The sequence below is a fragment of the Pseudocercospora fijiensis genome (genome assembly GCF_000340215.1).
Source record: "Pseudocercospora fijiensis CIRAD86 unplaced genomic scaffold MYCFIscaffold_2, whole genome shotgun sequence".
Lineage (NCBI taxonomy): Eukaryota > Fungi > Ascomycota > Dothideomycetes > Mycosphaerellales > Mycosphaerellaceae > Pseudocercospora > Pseudocercospora fijiensis.
In genome coordinates, this window is record NW_006921533.1 from 6,995,735 (window position 1) to 7,013,071 (window position 17,337).

General features: G+C 49.9%; 9 protein-coding genes across 9 annotated transcripts; 4 read left to right on the top strand and 5 right to left on the bottom strand.

The window, feature by feature from the left end:
* Positions 1-301: 301 nt before the first annotated feature.
* Positions 302-1,258, bottom strand: MYCFIDRAFT_77366 (uncharacterized protein; the record flags this gene model as incomplete). The annotated part of the gene is made up of 1 exon (XM_007924581.1): positions 302-1,258. A coding segment is annotated over one exon (957 nt), but the record flags the coding sequence as incomplete, so codon positions are not given.
* A 492-nt stretch (positions 1,259-1,750) lies between these two features.
* On the bottom strand, positions 1,751-3,463 carry MYCFIDRAFT_97178 (uncharacterized protein; the record flags this gene model as incomplete). Its single annotated transcript, XM_007925771.1, has 1 exon — positions 1,751-3,463. A coding segment is annotated over one exon (1,713 nt), but the record flags the coding sequence as incomplete, so codon positions are not given.
* A 255-nt stretch (positions 3,464-3,718) lies between these two features.
* On the top strand, positions 3,719-5,227 carry MYCFIDRAFT_186886 (uncharacterized protein; the record flags this gene model as incomplete). Its single annotated transcript, XM_007925772.1, has 1 exon — positions 3,719-5,227. The coding sequence occupies one exon, from the start codon at positions 3,719-3,721 to the stop codon at positions 5,225-5,227; it is 1,509 nt and encodes a 502-aa protein (XP_007923963.1).
* A 532-nt stretch (positions 5,228-5,759) lies between these two features.
* On the top strand, positions 5,760-7,435 carry MYCFIDRAFT_49456 (uncharacterized protein). The gene is made up of 3 exons (XM_007924351.1): positions 5,760-5,864; positions 5,918-6,187; positions 6,261-7,435. Exons 1-3 carry the CDS (start codon positions 5,835-5,837, stop codon positions 7,215-7,217), a joined length of 1,257 nt encoding a protein of 418 aa, XP_007922542.1. The 5' UTR covers positions 5,760-5,834; the 3' UTR covers positions 7,218-7,435.
* On the bottom strand, positions 6,734-8,213 carry MYCFIDRAFT_206956 (uncharacterized protein; the record flags this gene model as incomplete). The annotated part of the gene is made up of 10 exons (XM_007925773.1): positions 6,734-7,306; positions 7,366-7,383; positions 7,417-7,435; positions 7,459-7,534; positions 7,566-7,573; positions 7,625-7,701; positions 7,772-7,797; positions 7,822-7,896; positions 7,933-8,012; positions 8,052-8,213. The coding sequence occupies 10 exons, from the start codon at positions 8,211-8,213 to the stop codon at positions 7,257-7,259; spliced, it is 591 nt and encodes a 196-aa protein (XP_007923964.1). The 3' UTR covers positions 6,734-7,256.
* Positions 8,214-8,407: 194 nt separating this feature from the next.
* MYCFIDRAFT_131815 (uncharacterized protein) lies at positions 8,408-10,213 on the top strand (the record flags this gene model as incomplete). Its single annotated transcript, XM_007925774.1, has 1 exon — positions 8,408-10,213. A coding segment is annotated over one exon (1,806 nt), but the record flags the coding sequence as incomplete, so codon positions are not given.
* A 1,352-nt stretch (positions 10,214-11,565) lies between these two features.
* On the top strand, positions 11,566-12,990 carry MYCFIDRAFT_117557 (uncharacterized protein; the record flags this gene model as incomplete). The annotated part of the gene is made up of 1 exon (XM_007925775.1): positions 11,566-12,990. A coding segment is annotated over one exon (1,425 nt), but the record flags the coding sequence as incomplete, so codon positions are not given.
* Positions 12,991-13,316: 326 nt separating this feature from the next.
* MYCFIDRAFT_206957 (uncharacterized protein) lies at positions 13,317-14,291 on the bottom strand (the record flags this gene model as incomplete). The annotated part of the gene is made up of 2 exons (XM_007925776.1): positions 13,317-13,554; positions 13,606-14,291. Coding segments are annotated over 2 exons (922 nt in total), but the record flags the coding sequence as incomplete, so codon positions are not given.
* A 75-nt stretch (positions 14,292-14,366) lies between these two features.
* Positions 14,367-14,555, bottom strand: MYCFIDRAFT_172516 (uncharacterized protein; the record flags this gene model as incomplete). The annotated part of the gene is made up of 2 exons (XM_007925777.1): positions 14,367-14,494; positions 14,525-14,555. 2 exons carry the CDS (start codon positions 14,553-14,555, stop codon positions 14,367-14,369), a joined length of 159 nt encoding a protein of 52 aa, XP_007923968.1.
* Positions 14,556-17,337: the final 2,782 nt, after the last annotated feature.

The window sequence follows — 17,337 nt, forward strand, 5'->3', positions numbered from 1 at the left end:
TACTGACGCTTGCTGACATCGAAACCCGGTTAATGTCACGAGAGCTTGACGAAACCTCACCTCGAGAAAGCTCAGCACGTGGTAGACTAAAACAAACATCGAACGAATGTCGAAAGTGGTCTTATAGGTAAGGAGATCGACGTATGTTAAAGCAAGTTGGTATTGCTAGAACTTCACTTTGGTACATTTCTCACCAGGCATAACACCTCAGAACAGTGGCAACTTCTGTGGGCCCACCCTATCTTCTAAAACTTCCTTCGAGTATACACATCCTAGGTGAGCAACTTATTCTACCCGCTTCCTAGACGCCCCACGGCTTACCAGGCTGGAAGCTCTGAACAGGACCGCGATTCTCCTTGATGCCGAAAGAGCTTCCCTTGGGAACACTCAGCTCGATCAATTCGCCGTTCTGGTTCTTGATAGGTATGCGATGCGTGCTGGCTGGTGAGCTGTTTGTAGAGCTACGCTGAATGGTGAGCTGCTTGATGTTGCTGTCGAGGCGCGCGACATTCTCCTTGACCTCCTTGATCATGCTGATGATTCCGTCACGATCGTCGAACAGGATATTGACCTCCTCCTTCATAGTCGCCACATCTTCGTTGTAGGTGTTAGACACTGTGATTGCTGGAGTAGAGGCAGCAGCCACAGCAGCCGCAGCAGCATCCTCTTGGCTCTTCTTCAAGTCAGCCAGCAGCTGATCGACCGTAGCGAGCTTCTGCTCAGCCCAACCCAAGCGACCAGAGCAGGCGTTAAGCTTCTCTTGGTGTGCATTGAGGCGGACATTTGAGGTCGCGATACGCTCGTCCACGTCGCGAGCAGCCATCCTCCGCTCCAGCTGAGCCATGCGAGTCTCAAGTTCAGCGATGCGGCGGTCCTGCGCATGGGTATGGTCCTCTGCCTTGGCGAGCTCGAACATCTGAGCGTGGAAGAGCTTTTCAGCCTCAGTCTGGCGTTGCATCTCATAGAGAAACATTGCTTGAATAGCGCTTGCTGGAGGAAGCTTGTTGGCACATTTCACACCGACCTGTTTCAGGAAGTCTTGATTATATGTCGTGAATGACGAGGCAGGTGTTGCGCTAGTGGAACCCGCAGAATTGTTATTCGGGTTGGAGAGGAAATGATCACCCATAGTGATCGCGCGCTCGGTCGTGGTCTTCTCGGGGGAAGGAGCGCCTGGTGTAGTTTGAGCAACTGTTGGGCTCGTCTCCGTGTCAGGCTTGATCGCGCGTTTGCGCAGGTGAGGTGGCACCGGCAATGAGTCTGGTAATGGTTAGGGTCCAAAGTGCTGAGTAGGAATCGATCACTTACCAGCAGCAGCGGCAAAGCGCTGAGCGTATTCGTCTTCCATGGCGGTGCTGACGAGCTCGCGTGTTCAGTACAGCTTGAGTTGATCGAGAGGTGATGTTTATAAACAGTCTGCAGCGGCCGTTGGCGCGGCCCCGCGGCGTTGGAAGCGTTCGGAAGGAGCGATTCATGTGAAAGTGAGGCCCAAGTCCTCACTTCAGAGTGATCGTCATGACTACATCCTCGCTCTCATAGCCCGCTCAAGGATGTCTTCAGCAATTTTAATGGCCATCAAGTGTGTAACGTGGGAGTGAGAGAGAGTGTGTGGTCAAGGTTCTGGAATTGCTGCGAGGCGGACGAGGACCTTCGTGTGACCGCATGCAGGTCTGCTTGGTGCAAATTTGCAAGATCACTAGTCTTCATCTTTCAGTCGACTGCCATTCCGACTGACACCCTCACCTCCTACTCCACTACTCTCGAATGCACCGTCCTGAATGAAAAAGTCCACCTCATCAATCACATCCCATACCACATCCTCCGCAATCTGCTCCTTGTATCGCTCGCCAACTCCTCTCAATTGCCGTCCCGAGTTCCAACCCGCTTTCTGACCACTTGCATCGACTCCCGCATCCGGCATTTCGATATCGGACCCTTGCCCTGCGCGCCGCGAAGCATTCTTGGTGTTCTGTAAATGAGCTGGAGGGCACCAGAATCCTTGAGCGCCGTCACCAAAGTTGACTTCAGCTATGCCACCCCAGAAACACGACACGGCCGGGAAATATCCCACTAGTCCATCATCAAACCCTTCTCGGGCACCCATCGTCTTGCTTGGTGCAGAAGCAGGAGGCAAGAATGCGAGCAGGTTCTCGAAAGCAGTGCCAATCAGCTTGCCATTTTTGTAAACCCTGATGGCGCTGTGCGGTAGTGTTCTCAACGAAGGATATTCGTTGTGCGGGCCAGGCGCAGTTTTGATGCTCTCTTTATTGGAGCTTGGTCCATTCGTGGGTAAATGGTTGAGATTTGTCGTTCTATCGGCATAGATCTCCATTGGTTTCGACGCAACATGATCCAATACTTCGAAGTAGCTGTTGCCCTTGTACGAGACTGGAATACGATCGCGAATGACATCTGGTGGCTGAGTGTCTGCATCTTGGTGATGGCTCTGGTCAAAGCCGTCACCAGAGTCCACAGCGGGATTGTACACCCCTTCGACGACTTTGCGGTGTAATGTCAAGGAGGGAAGCTGGATTTCGACACCAATCACGTCGCCTTCTTTGACGTTCTGGTCTTCTGGAGCTAGTGTGATCGTCGTTGGTACTGCCTTGACGGCTTTTGATTTTGATTTCTTGGCGTTGAAAAATTTCCCGGGTCTGCTGCGGTGCATGGTTTCGAATCGGATGTCAGTAATGCCATAGCTGTACCCATCAAAACCAACTGGAGCATCTAGTGGTGCTTCTCTCCTCGCCCATCCAAACCGAACATGTGGCTGTGGTCCATTGACCGTCGGGTCTGGCCCTTCCGGCGGCACACCTCTGTGAATCTTGATTTCATAATACAACGAGCCTTCCCTTGCGCACACATTTGACCTAACCATGCGCCAACCCTTCTCATTAGTCGTGATCAAAGCATTTGTGGTGAAGTGCATCCACTTGTCAGCATCTTCAAAACTGAGTCGTGCATAATGTGGTGGTGGTGAGGTTGATCGATATAGCTGTTTGTGTGGAAAGTGTGGATCTGCGATGGCGCGCGAATAGCGGTATCCTCTCTTATTCTCCGCAAGATCAATCGGCTTGTAGAGCTGTCGTTCAGAGTTGGGCATAGTAAGAGGGAATGGCTCATGCGCCATCATGACATCGTCTTTGGGCTCTTCGAAATCTTGCGCCTTGGGTGGAGGGACATTGAACCGTTGCGGTGATGGATATGTCTGCACAGCACTGGCTTTCCGCTTGCCCAAAGTGCTATTCGAAGATGTGGCCTTCTCATTCCCTTGCTTGCTCTCACGCATCTTGAGCGACTCTTTCTTCTCTCGTTGTTCTCGCTGGATGGGAGCTGGCGTTCGTGATGCCTGCCGTGAGATGGTGGAAGGGTTGAGAGGCGAGGATATGCTGGGTGCATGCTCTTGGTCCATGACTGCCTGAAGAGGTGTCGCACCATGCGACTGCGGTGCTGAGTCGGCCATGGCGGAAAGATTATTGTAAACAGATGTTGGTGAGTGCTTTCGGCTTCCTTCAACTCGCGATAACGCGCTACAAACTTCCAAGACCCTGTCATGCTTGCTTGCCAGCTGCAAGGTTGCGTGTGGTGGTGCCGCTGCCGAGATCCGAACAGGACCCTGCCCAAAATTTAGCTTCATCGAAAAGTTGTGGCCCTGCGAATTACTTCTGCTTTTCGACCTAAGCACAGGCAACAGCCTTCAAAGCGCATACCCTCGAAGATGCCTAAAGCAGCCAGATTAAATACAGTTTCCCGCCAGGACCGCCGCCATAATCCCCTCAGCGAAGAATATTCCCCGACCGCCCCACTCAAGCAGAAAGCAGGAAAGAAGCGAAAGTCCATTAATGAGAATGACAAAGGAGGATATGTAGACAGCAAGGCATCGCGGAGGATCTTGGATCTGGGTCAAGACCTTGCGGCAGAAGAAGAGGCAGAGCAGCAATCAAAACGACCGGCCACCGCACAAAACACAGCATTCGCATTCGAGAGCAGATTTCCCATAGATGATGAGGATGAAGAAAGTGGGGCGGAGGTTGGCGAGTACGATGACGAGGAAGCATGGGGATCAGAAGAAGAGGAAGTAGAAGAGATCGAGGTGGACCCGAACGACCTCGAGATGTTCAACAAATTCAATCCGGAATTCGATCCCTCAACTTTACTGAATCCAAAGAGTGGTGAAGATGATGAAGAAGCACAAGGACCGGGAACGAACCTTGCAGATCTAATTCTGGAGAAGATCCAAGCACACGAAGCCCAGCAAAGAGGAGAGCTAGACGGCTTGCCACAGATACAAGGCGGAGGCGATCCTGAGGACGCTGTGGAGCTGCCAGCGAAAGTTGTGGAGGTATACACACAAGTTGGTCTGCTATTGTCACGATACAAGAGTGGCAAACTACCGAAGCCTTTCAAGATTCTACCGACTCTTCCACAATGGGATGTGCTCATCTCTATTACGAGACCCGATAGCTGGACGCCGAATGCGGTCTACGAAGCAACCAAGATTTTCACATCTTCTCGACCGGCTGTCGCACAGGCTTTCTGCTCCGACGTCCTGCTTCCCTGTGTCCGGGAGGACATTCGTGAGACGCGAAAACTCAATGTGCATCTCTACAAGGCTTTGAAGAAAGCACTGTACAAGCCAGCCGCATTTTTCAGAGGCCTTCTGTTTCCGCTCGTTGGATCCGGTACATGCTCACTGCGAGAAGCTCAGATCATCAGCTCGGTACTTGCCCGAGTGTCGATTCCAGTCCTACATTCTGCTACAGCGCTTTACAGGTTGTGCGAAATTGCTGCTGAGCAGATGATGCATGATGCCGAGTCTGCCGGAGCTTGTAACATCTTCATTCGAACACTTCTTGAAAAGAAGTACGCTTTGCCGTTCCGAGTTGTGGATGCACTGGTCTTCCATTTCCTGCGATTCCGCGCTATGCAGGATGGAAGTGACGATGTAAATATGGATGGCAATGGCCACGCTTTCCCTGGAAAGAAAGGTGCAGCAGATCCCAAACTCCCCGTCCTTTGGCATCAGTCACTTCTAGCATTTGCTCAGCGATACAAGAACGAGATTACCGAGGACCAGCGAGAGGCACTGCTTGATCTCTTGCTGGTGCGAGGACACAAGCAGATTGGACCGGAGGTTCGAAGGGAGCTGCTCGAAGGCAGAGGTAGAGGGGAGGTTAGAGAACAGGAAACGGGCGATGGAGGAGACGATACCATGATGGACATGTAATGATACCCATAAGCTCTGGTCAATCTGGCGGTATGCAGCAACTTGGCGGCGTATGTAGCCTGAGCTCGTCGCTCAGCAGGAATACCAATATAATAGGATGCATTGCACATTGCGCTGCTTTTGAGCCGTTGTTGCCTGGAATTCCGGTATGCCTTCCATAAAGCTATGCGATGCAGACAGATCAAGACGTCGTGCATATTGATGAGATGAGTTGGCTCCATTGAATGTGTATGCTCAAGGCTGCACACTGCAGGTATCCGCACATTAGGCACCACGGCAAGCTTCCACACGCACGGTGGAACGTCTGCGAGATCGCGATGGCAACTGACATCAGAATCGAATGATTCTAGACATTTTTCGTAATGGCGTAGGCCGAGGTCGCGAGTTTCAGTATCCCAGCCTCTCGAAATCGCGTAGAGACGCGTGAAAGCTTGGCAAACAAAAATGCATTGACCAGCGCGCCTGCCCACTCGCGTGTCGCGCTTTCTGCTTAAGTACCTCGTCTTGCTCTTTGTCTACCAACACGCTACATCGACAGCATCTTGCTCGCCACGCCCATTGTCCTTCTTCAACGTCATCACACTCAGCATACATATACAACACCACAATGAGCGTGCAAACTACGCCATCTAAGAAGGTTCGTCCATGACGTCCTCGCCACGACCCTGACTGTCTCTAACTCTTCTCCAGGCAGCTTCTGCTCTCGAGAGCCTCAAGATGGAATCACCAGTGAAGAAGGTCACCTTCTCAGAAGCCGACAAGGAGAACCGCATACAGTCGAAATACGAGTCCGATGAAGTCGCTGTTCCAATCAAGGGCATACCAGACCTGCCTGACGAGCCAGAAAAGTCTGTTGCAGCTACATCAGTAGCCTCAACTATCAAGGAAGAGGAGGCCATCGAACCGATATTGCAGGAGAACCCACAGAGATTCGTGCTGTTTCCAATCAAGTATCACGAGGTATGAGAAGCTGTCGCGACACGCGTCCAGGCGCGTAAAGTGCAAAGAGAAGCACGCTAACGAGGGGCTGCAGATATGGCAGATGTACAAGAAGGCCGAAGCATCCTTCTGGACAGCTGAGGAGATTGATCTGTCCAAGGATCTTCACGATTGGAACAAGAGATTGAACGATGATGAGCGATACTTCATCTCACATGTTCTTGCTTTCTTCGCCGCATCTGATGGCATCGTTAACGAGAACCTGGTGGAGCGCTTTAGCTCTGAAGTACAAATACCCGAAGCACGATGCTTTTATGGATTCCAGATCATGATGGAGAACATCCACTCGGAAACATACTCCCTGCTTATCGACACCTACATCAGCGAACCCAAGCAGCGATCATATCTGTTCAACGCCATCGACAACATCCCATGTATCCGTAAGAAGGCTGACTGGGCATTGCGATGGATCTCTGACAAGAACTCGACATTTGCGTGCCGATTGATCGCCTTTGCAGCTGTCGAGGGTATCTTCTTCTCTGGATCATTCGCGTCCATCTTCTGGTTGAAGAAGCGTGGTCTCATGGCCGGTCTCACATTCTCGAATGAGTTGATCTCGCGAGACGAGGGCATGCACACAGACTTCGCATGCCTGCTCTTCTCCCACCTCAAGAACAAGCCAGACGCATCACTCGTGCAGAGCATCATCGTCGAAGCTGTCGCGATTGAGCAGGAATTCCTCACCGATGCGCTCCCGGTCATGCTCCTCGGCATGAATGCTAAGCTCATGTGCCAGTACATTGAGTTTGTCGCGGATCGTCTGTTGTTGGCACTCGGCAACCAGAAGTTTTACAACGCCACCAACCCATTCGACTTCATGGAGAACATTTCTCTTGGCGGCAAGACCAACTTTTTCGAGAAGCGCGTTGGTGACTACCAGAAAGCTGGTGTCATGGAGGGCATCAAGAAGCAACAGGCCAAGAAGGAGGCTGAGGAGGGTGTCGCTGCACCCGTAATGAAGGGTGATTTTGCCTTCGACGAAGACTTCTAAATAATTTATGCATTTGCGGCTGGCGTTTCTGGACACAACTCACGGACGAGCATGGGAAGCGGCGTTTTGATGGATGGATGATACCTTTGCTCACTTCTCATTTTACATGGAAAGCTACAGAGGCACTACAGTGACAGCGTTAATAGACGCTCTGGATAAGTGACTGCTCGAAACATTTTAAATCAAGACGTATCTGCACAAGAACCCTGCCCTTCCAGCTACTCGGTACGGAATCTCAAACGTCTCCGATGAGAAGAGTCTTGGCAGATCTCATCCCAATTCTCTTCGGAGTGATCTCTCTTCCTTTCCCACATGATCTTTTTTCTTGATGGTGTTCTTCGGCTGCACGCGGATACCTACATTAGACGCATCGCATCGCGTGGCTGCTAGTTCTAGAAGCATGGCACATCGCGTTTCGGCGCGTGAGCCTCAGCCGGCTGAGGCGTCCGTATGACGTTGACGTTGCCCGGGGCCTGCGGCGGAGCTCGCATTCAATCCGCCGCAAGGCATATCCGACTATCGCGATTGTTGGGGTACGACTTAGACAGATTCACGATCAATTAAGATTGCGTCCAGCCAGCTACCAAGAACGGCCGACCATCACTACAGCCATACAGCCATCTTGATCAAGCCCGACGTGACAGCTTTTGCTAACTCCACCATTCTCCGAAGCCGATCGCTCTCTGGCTGTGTCCCTCGAGGACTATTTTCTTACTTTCTTTTCGTGTTGGGACTGGCTTGGAGATAATGCGGCGATGATTGGGTATAATGCAGGCAGTTGGATGATTGATAGGCCTACGACAACATGGCAGACCTGCCTGCTATTGCGATCACAAGCGCCTCTCCCGCACAATCCCCGATCAAGGACAATACATTTGGAGAACTGAATAGACGTATCGCACCTGGCAGAGGTAGGAGATAAGACGAGGGAATGCGGAGCTCGATGCTGATTGTGCTCCCCAACAGCTCGGCCGGAGGGCTCGCCAAATTGGCCATCACCAGGGCGACTGATAAGAACGATCTCAAGCAATGCGCAAGCCGCGCAGAGCAATAATCAGCTGTCGCGGGAAGATGCGAACGGCAGCAAACAGCAGTCGGAGCACCCACCTTCCGCAATCGATCCTTTATCACAGGTATGAGCTCGCTATGTATTATGTATTGCGTGTTTGTTGCGTATTCTTCGCTAAGCGATGCTGACTGCGTCGCTACAAAAGCACATCCTGAATCGCACTAACACGCCGCTCCACCTGAACACACCCCGTGACTCGCCTCGACCGCGTACCTCTGAAGGCCATGCGCACAAAGATGATCGCTCCTCTGCGGATGAGAAGAGTGCGCCGCCGACCTTTGAGCCGCCCACAAGAGCAAACACGAATGACAGCAGTATCGGAGGAGATGCCAGGCGGGATCTCAAGAAGGGTGTGAAGGCTGTGTCCTTCTTGAGCAGACTCATGGGCGGGAAGAAGCAGCGCGAGACCGGGGACGACCCTGTCGACGATGATTCTTCTACAAGCGACGGCAGGCCTGAGGGCAACGATGCAGAGGTCTTCAAGCAGAGCATGGACAATGAAGGCATCGGCTACAACCCTAGACATGCTCCTCCGCCCGCATACATCAAGGTCAGGTCGAAGTATAAGAAACCTCAGGACTTCGACCGGGTGTTTCTTGCTCAGGAGCTTTCATGTGGTAAACGTCCGGATATCATGGCGCGGCGGAATAGTACAAACAAGCTACGCAGGAAGAGTTCAGCGACTGCCGACGATGGCAGCACGATATGGGCCATTGAGTTCAGCCGCGATGGCAAGTACCTCGCGACGGCTGGTGCTGATATGATCGTTCGCGTCTGGCAAGTGTTGAGCTGTCCGGAAGATCGACAGAGACATGAGCGCCAGGAGTCAAGTGACAGCGATTCGAATGGCATGGGTGCAGATTCTGGACATTTGAGTGCGCCAGTGTTCCAATGCAAGCCCGTGCGTGAGTACGAAGGGCACACGTCGACGATTCTAGACTTGAGCTGGAGCAAGAACAACTTTCTCTTATCGTCTTCTATGGACAAGACCGTGCGACTATGGCATGTGAGCAGGAACGAATGCCTTTGCACATTCAAGCATAACGACTTCGTTCCTTCGATATCGTTTCACCCGAAAGACGATCGCTTCTTTTTGGCCGGCTCGCTGGACTCTAAATTACGGCTGTGGAGCATACCAGACAAGAGCGTAGCCTTTGCAGCACAGGTCCCGGACATGATCACAGCTGTGGCATTTACTCCGGACGGCAAGTATGCAATGGCAGGCTGTCTGACCGGACTATGCATGTTCTTTGAAACGGAAGGCTTGAAGTATCAAACGCAGATCCACGTGCGATCCACGAGAGGCCAGAACGCAAAAGGCAGCAAGATCACTGGCATCCAAGCGTTCAACGCCCCCACTGGGGAGCTCAAAATACTGATCACTTCGAACGACTCAAGGATTAGATTGTACAATTTTCGCGACAAGAGCCTAGAATTGAAGTTCAAGGGCAATGAAAATAACTGCAGCCAAATACGAGCAATGCTGAGCGATGATGGACGATATGTTGCCTGTGGCAGCGAAGATCGGAAAGCGTATATCTGGTCTTTGCACCAAAGCCCAGGCGAGAGAAGAGACAGAACTCCAGTGGAAATGTTCGAGGCTCATAACACCATCACGACTGCCGTATGCATAGCACCAGCGAAAACACGACAGCATCTTAGCAGGTCCGAAGATCCAATCTACGACCTCTGCAACCCGCCGCCAGTCACATTACTCAGCCAAGCCGAGAAGGCTGAAAGTACGACTTCGGCTTCACGATCGCAAAGTCGCGCCGGCAGCATACAGCAAACGCCATCGCTCTATAGCCAGCCAAGAGAGTCTCCCGCTTTCATGTCTCGAGCGTCTCACAAAGAGGGCAACATCATTGTCACGGCAGACTTCGCCGGCAAGATCAAGGTCTTTCGCCAAGACTGCGCATGGTCGAAGCGACTGAAAGACGACGCAGATCGAGCTTCGCTTTTCTCTAAGAGAGGAAGTAAATCTGGTCGCGTCGGCTCTCTGGCAACCAAGAATAGTATTGGTAGCCTGCGCGAGCCTCCGAAGTCGACGTCCACTGTGGGTCCTAGCGATCGGATCCTCAGCTGGAGGCAAGGCATTGCTAGCACACCTAGTATCAGTGACGGACCATCACGAAGTTCAACCAAAGCGTCCAGCCGTAGCATGTCGCCGCGAAACTCCTTGGAAATCCGCGGCGGGAGCAACAAGCCTGGTAGTGTACGCTCTGCTCATCCTCTGGCTGCAGACGTAATGGTTCGGTCTCCATCGCCAATCAGAAAGTCTGAAGAGAACGCAAATGGCGTACAAGATCCCAACTCACCAAATTTTTCGCGCTCGGGCAAGAGACAGGCAGAGGAGAATCCGCTCCATCTGGAAGGTGGCCGCTCGTATCTCTTCTGGGACCAACATATATGGGAAGACCATGCCAGGAAGATCAACGATATACACGAGGCTCAGAAGCTCGCACCACAGCCTCCGAAGTCCCACGACGGTAGCACCAGTCTGGAAGACTCGGACCATCTTGCGGTGCTACCTCCTCTGACACAAGTTCCGACAGGCGTGAGTAAGCTGTCGGATGAGTTCAGTAGCGAAGACGAGCACGAGCAATTCGATGATGCGCCAGAAGAGAAAGACGGAGGATGAGATGGCACTTCTGTCTGAGTATTGTGAATGAGATGTACGATGTGACGACTACGTGGGTGATACAGTACGGGAGAGACTCTGAATAGTGCAGCCTATGCCTAAGACTTACTTTTTTGCCGCTCGCTGCGGCATAGTGATTTGATCTCGCGTTACATTTCCCTGTCGGGATATTAGACCACGGTGGAGCTGCAGTTGAGTATGTCCAGCGAGTGCGGCCCCCGTTTGTTCGCTGGAATGTCATGATTACAAACTGAATCGGGCTCCAGAAGTCGTGTTCTTTCCTATTAACGCCAGTCCATCAGGTCACCCTCGCGGCCAACGACGATCCAGCAATCCACCTACTCTCACCTTCCTCCGTGTAACACAGTACATCCAATAACTATCGCAACATCACTTCAAACATCATGCGCATTGCGCTGAAGGTGACGTAAGAACGATCATGTGTGCTCATTGAGCAGGGGCTGGGCGAGGTTGCGCCTGCGACTGCAGCACAGTCTTGGCAGAGAAGGCAGGACAACACCAGATTCGTTTCATTCTACACAAAATGGAGGAGCGCGAACAGCGCAATGCCTCTCCTCTTCTCAATCCTGGTCCAGCTTTTGGCTGTGCCACAGATCGTACGCAGTGACCTCGTACCTGCCGATGCCTCCAAGAACATTTCATGGCCATATCATACCTTCAAAACAGCCAATTTCACACCACCAGTCTTAGAGATCGCAGGCAACAGCAGTTCAGACGGCTACTTCTTCTTTGCCCCTAATGGTGCCACCGCATTCCAAGTTGCGCCCATAGTTGCAGACTCGGTTGGAGATGTGATCTGGAATGGCCCGAAATACTACAAAGCATTCGGGTTCGCGGCCCAAGAATACAAAGGCGAAAAAGTGCTCGTGGCTTGGAATGGATCGAGTTTTCAGGAACCTATTGGACGTGGACATGGTTATGTGACGCTCTACAATAAACATTATGAGCCCGTGGCGAATGTCACGTTACCCGGCAACTTTCTGGAGATGAATGCGAGTGTCAGATATCCTTCCAATATCGACTTGCACGAGATGCATATTACCGAGAAGAACACCATGCTTGTGCTTGGAAACAACATCACGGAAGCTGATCTGACTTCTGTCGGTGGTCCTGTGGATGGCTGGGTCGTGGAGGCTCAAGTCTACGAGATCGACATCGCCTCGAACAATGTTCTCTTTTCGTGGAAGAGTCTGGATCACATAGACACTCTACCTCTGAGTGATTCCGTCTACCCTCTCGGAACAGACGAGCAAGACGGCAAAAGCCAAGCCACTGCGTGGGGATACTTTCACATCAACTCCGTCGCACCGCTCGGAGACGGCTACATCCTCAGCTCTCGATACCTCGCCAGCGCAATCGCGCTCTCGAGGACAGGCGAAGTCTCATGGCGTGTCCAAGGTATACACGGCAATGGCTTTACGCTCGGCAAAGACGCCGACTTTCGATACCAGCACCACATCAGAGTCGTGTCGGCAAATGACAGCAACGTGGTGATACGAATGCACGACAACCACAATTGCCCATTTGACAACAATACCGTCCCGGCTTCTGGCAAAATCCTGGACATCGATCTCGACAAGAAACATGTCAATCTCCTCGCTCAATATTTCAATCACTCCGGTCCAATTTTCCCTACAGCGCAAGGAAATTTCCAGCGCATGGAGAACGGGAATTACTTCACTGGTCACGGCTGGATCCCAGTCTTGGAGGAGTTCTCAGCAGACGGCAAAATCCTCTCGACTATCCAATTCGGCAACGCAACGAAACGCCCAGGTGGCGGCTTCTTCTCCGGCGCGCGAGGCACACTTTCCTATCGCGGCTGGAAGCAAGCATGGATCGGATGTCCCAAGACCAAGCCCGCCGTTCGGGCAGAGTACATAGGCTCTTCGACCGCACCTCGAGGCACGAGAGTCTACATCAGCTGGAACGGAGCGACGGAAGTCGCGGCGTGGAAAATCTCTGGAGGCATTGAAACGATTTCTGAGATTGAGACTGTGCCGAGGAAAGGTTTTGAGACGGTGGTGGAGATTGCGGATGTTCAGTTTGTGCGTGTCGAGGCTGTGTTGCGGAGTGAAGCTCCTCGGGATTGTGGGAATGGGACTTTGTCTGAAGTCGTGTTTACGCAGGCACCTGGTGTGGTAGCACGTTAGGAGTGCGGCCTGTGGAAGAGGAAATCTGGATTCAGCACTGTGATGATGTTGGATTGGGATATTCGTGCCGTGATTGACCATATCCAAGATGTTTTGGTCTCCAAAGCTATCTCGCCGAATGGTTTCACGGCGATGTGTGGTGGTGGATGTTCTGCTGACATGGCCACGACTAGGCTACTGGCTCTGAAATAATGGTTTCGCCTCTAGGCCCGTCAGACGCTTCGTAGTTGGCGCTCCAATCTGGCCAATTTGTATCAAGGACAAAGCTCCCGCAGGCTGGCTCACCACGTCTGCCCTCTTCCAGCTTGCGCCAGACTGTGCTCACGACTCTTTTACGCTCTTTGGCGGATGTAGCTGTGAGGTAGACACCCGTTCCATATCTCCCTCGCCATATTTCGATGGCAATTTCACCAAGGTGGATGTTACGCAGTGCTACGCAGACAGGAGAATCGTCGTCTGGTGAGTTATCAGTGTGAGTTCTAGTGATATGAATGTCAAGCCGCTTACCGGCCCAGACTGTGCTGTAAGAGTCCTCTCCGGGATAGTAGATACGAAGCTCGAGCCTCTCGATGGGATGCTGAACCCTAGAGCCGAAGCAGGACTTTACCAGAATGCCAAGTTCTGTTGCATGATCGGGCACTTTATCGCCTTGCAGCCTCTCTTTATTTGGAGCGTTTTCTCGACCCAGTGACGCCGCACGCGGTGGGCAATAATTTCTGGGGATGTAGGTGCCCGCAAGGTGGACACTTCTCGACTGTCGTAGTAGTCGAGGTGTGGTTTCATGCAGGATGTGAAGTCCGTGCGGATACTGCACAAAGAGGCTGGTGTGCCTTCTGGTTGGAATGGCAAAATGCGTCTTCAATTCCTCATTGACCTGCTTGTTCACAGCAGAAAGTGTATGGTATGCCGTTCGAGTATGCTCATATGTATCCTCGGGAGGATCGGCGGTATCTGGCGTCAAGATAATGGCGGCAGGCTGCACTGCATCCAGGAGCGAAGGGCAGTATCGCGTCTCGACGACGGGCTCACTGTGGAGTGGAATAGCTGGATAGGGCGATCGCCTGCCGCCATATTGGCGATGTATTATATCGTGTGGTGCACCTTGAAGCTTCGCAACGCCAATGGTGATATGACGGCAGTCGAGAATGGCATATGAGTAGATCTCGAGACGCAGCTCGCACGGGAGGTCGAGGAATGGGCAGGTCGGAGCTGGAGGAGGTGTGGTCTGTTGCAAAGCCATGGTCATTGCCATGGTGGGAGATCAGTAGTTACAGGAGAGCAGTGCACGCATATGCAAAGTACGAGTTGTTTCGCGCAGGATGGTGGTCACAAGTCGCAAGTGCCGAGTTCGTTACTGCCACGTCTACTGGAGCATTTACCTCTCCTTCACCTTCACCTGTCTATTCACACTCTTCTCAATAGGCACCTTTAGCAGTAGGTTTCCGGCCGTTTCTCATATGTAAGAAGCCGCGAATAGCGTCGTTTTAGCGGCGGAAAGTGAATAACTAGAATAACGGCCAATTTGAGGTTTAGTAGTAGGTTTTAGTGGCGTCTACTAAACGATTGCTTAGTAAGCAAAGGAGGTACTAAGAAGCGACCGGGGTCGTAGACCTTACTATAATTAGCACTATAGAATAGACGTTAATTGCGATAGTATACTATAGCGTAGTACGACTCGGACGGCTTCTCGACGGATAGTAAACTCGAAGAAGATATAGCGGCTATTTACGGTAGAATATTAGTAACTATAGCAGCTATATTAGCTTCTAAGGTAGACAATCTACTAGATCTAGCTATTCGCCGAGATAATAAGACTAAGCGTAAATACTAGCATAGATAGGCTCGTAATAATAGGCTATATAAAGAGCCGCGAGAGTATCTAAAGGATAAGCAGTAGTTACTAGAAACATATTCTAATACTAACTTCTAAAGTAACTTCCGCTTTACTAAGTAATAGGTACTAGAATTAACTAAATTGCTAGATATTAGGTCTATTAAACTACTAAACCGTATACGGTACGATCTAATAATAGTACTATATATAGTATATAGAAGGCTCTTAAATCTAGGCTATTAGTATAACCTATACTAGATATTTAGTCGTAGTAAGGGTTAGGTGTCTATCGTATTTAATACTACTTGCACTTAATTAGTAAGGCGCTAGAAAGGTCGATTAGTATAGGACTTTAATCGATTAAGTAAAGAATACCTATAGCGGATAGCTATTACTATCGCTAGATTAATCGATATTAAGTATATATTTAGTTATATCGATAGTACCTTACGGAAGTGCTATAGACCGACTTGTAACTAGCGGCTATTCTATAATAGCTATAAGCACTTCTATAGCCTTAAGTATTAAGGTATTGTCCTTTCGGATAGTATAATATTGCTATATAGCCTAGCACCTAGCTTCTATAGCGATATAACGTTAATGCTAGAGAGTAGATTTAATAAGGTCTAGAAGTCGTATTTCGAGCCGCCTAGATAGCTATATCGACTATTTAAAGAGCAGGTATTCTTATATAGTAATTAAGTATATAATATCGCTAATAGGGTTATAGAAAGCTAGAAGACCGTAAATAGCGAGTTTCGTAATACTAACGAGACTACGGCTATAAAGGAGATAAGTACTATCTACTAGTTAGTCGAATAGGGCTCTATAGAGGTTATTAATAACTTCGAGTTAATAAAGTACTTCTATAGGCTCCGAGTCGAGTTAATACTAGTCGGAGCGATATATATCGTTGCTATATTACTTACTAATTGCCTTACTTGTTATCGTAGCGAGAATAAGATTAGTCGACTATATAAGGTAAAGCCTCCGAGTACGCGCGAATATCTCGCTAATCTACTACCCCTACCTATAATGCCTATAGCTCTAACTAGCAACGACGACCTTCTACGCTATAGTAGGCACTTCGGAGTAGGCTTTTAAGTAGGCGACGAGGTATTCGATAGTAGCGCTTTGTTTAGATATAGTCGGACGATTATACCGGACTATAAGACGGACGAGATTAAGGTTATTAATATAACGAGAGAAGATTAAATTAGGAGATAGAGGTAGAAGATATAGGAAAGTAGTAGACGCGGGTATACCCGCACTAGCGCGTAGTATATTATATAAGATACTTTGCGACTTTAAATATAATAATAATATTACTAATTTTATATATTCTTACGTACGCTATATTCTTTAGTATACGGCGCGTCTTATCGTCTAAAAACGAGCGAAAACGAGTAATACGTTATTACGTAGCGAGTCGTAGAAGGTCGAAGCCTGCTTACTAAGCGATAAAATCTCGGCTTTCCGCATTACTTCGAGCTATATACTATAATACCTACCCTATTTTACGAGTTCCTTAGAGCCGTCGATACGGGTTCGCTATTCGAGCTCCGACTCTACGATTTTACTAAATATAGAGGGTCTTAGTACTCTTATATCGAACGAAGCTACAATTTCGAATAGGTACTCGTAAAAGAAGATATCGACTAAGTAATTATAACATTCTCGACAACAAGAATACGACAATTGTAATACCCTAAGCTTAACCCTTATCCTTACCCTAACCCTAACCCTAACCCTAACCCTAAGAGATTAAATTATCTACGAGAATATATCCTTATCGATAGTATTAAGGTCTACGAAGCCGTCGCTATCGTTGTCGTAGTCTAGCGAGTCCGCTTAACTGTCTATAATATTATTAGAAAGAAGCTCTATTTATAATAAAGGTAAGGGTCTTAATAGCAATAAAGCGGTTATCGTTACTTATAGGGCCTAAATACTAGACTAGACAGTATCGATTTAACGTACTATCTTTAGCTTAACGTCTCTTACTATAGCGCTTATTACGGCGGACAAGTCGCTTATATCTCTCGTACGGCTAGTAGGACTTAGTATGCTCGGCGCCTCGCTAACGGCGCTAATAATAGAGACACTTAAAGACTCTAATAGCGAGCTAATTCTACGTCTTAAGCTACGGCCCTTAGCGAGTGTTCTTAGAGTATTAAATATAGGCGATAGTACCTCCTTTAGTATAGCTCCTTATACCTATAATCTACGCTAGAGCCGTTTAGTCTCGAAGTCTAAACGACGACGCTTAGTAAGCTAAGCGGTATTGCTATCGACCGTAGATAGCGTCGATAAGTCGATAACTTCTACTCGTTAAGTAGGCGTTATTAGAGCAGCTACTAGAGCCGCTACTAGAGCCGCTACTAGAGCCGTTACTACTAGAGCCG

Coding starts and splice junctions, on each gene's coding strand:
- MYCFIDRAFT_49456 (XM_007924351.1), top strand. CDS start 5,835: ATGAGCGTGCAAACTACGCCATCTAAGAAG. Junction 5,865..5,917: donor AAACTACGCCATCTAAGAAG/GTTCGTCCATGA, acceptor ACTCTTCTCCAG/GCAGCTTCTGCTCTCGAGAG. Junction 6,188..6,260: donor TTCCAATCAAGTATCACGAG/GTATGAGAAGCT, acceptor GAGGGGCTGCAG/ATATGGCAGATGTACAAGAA.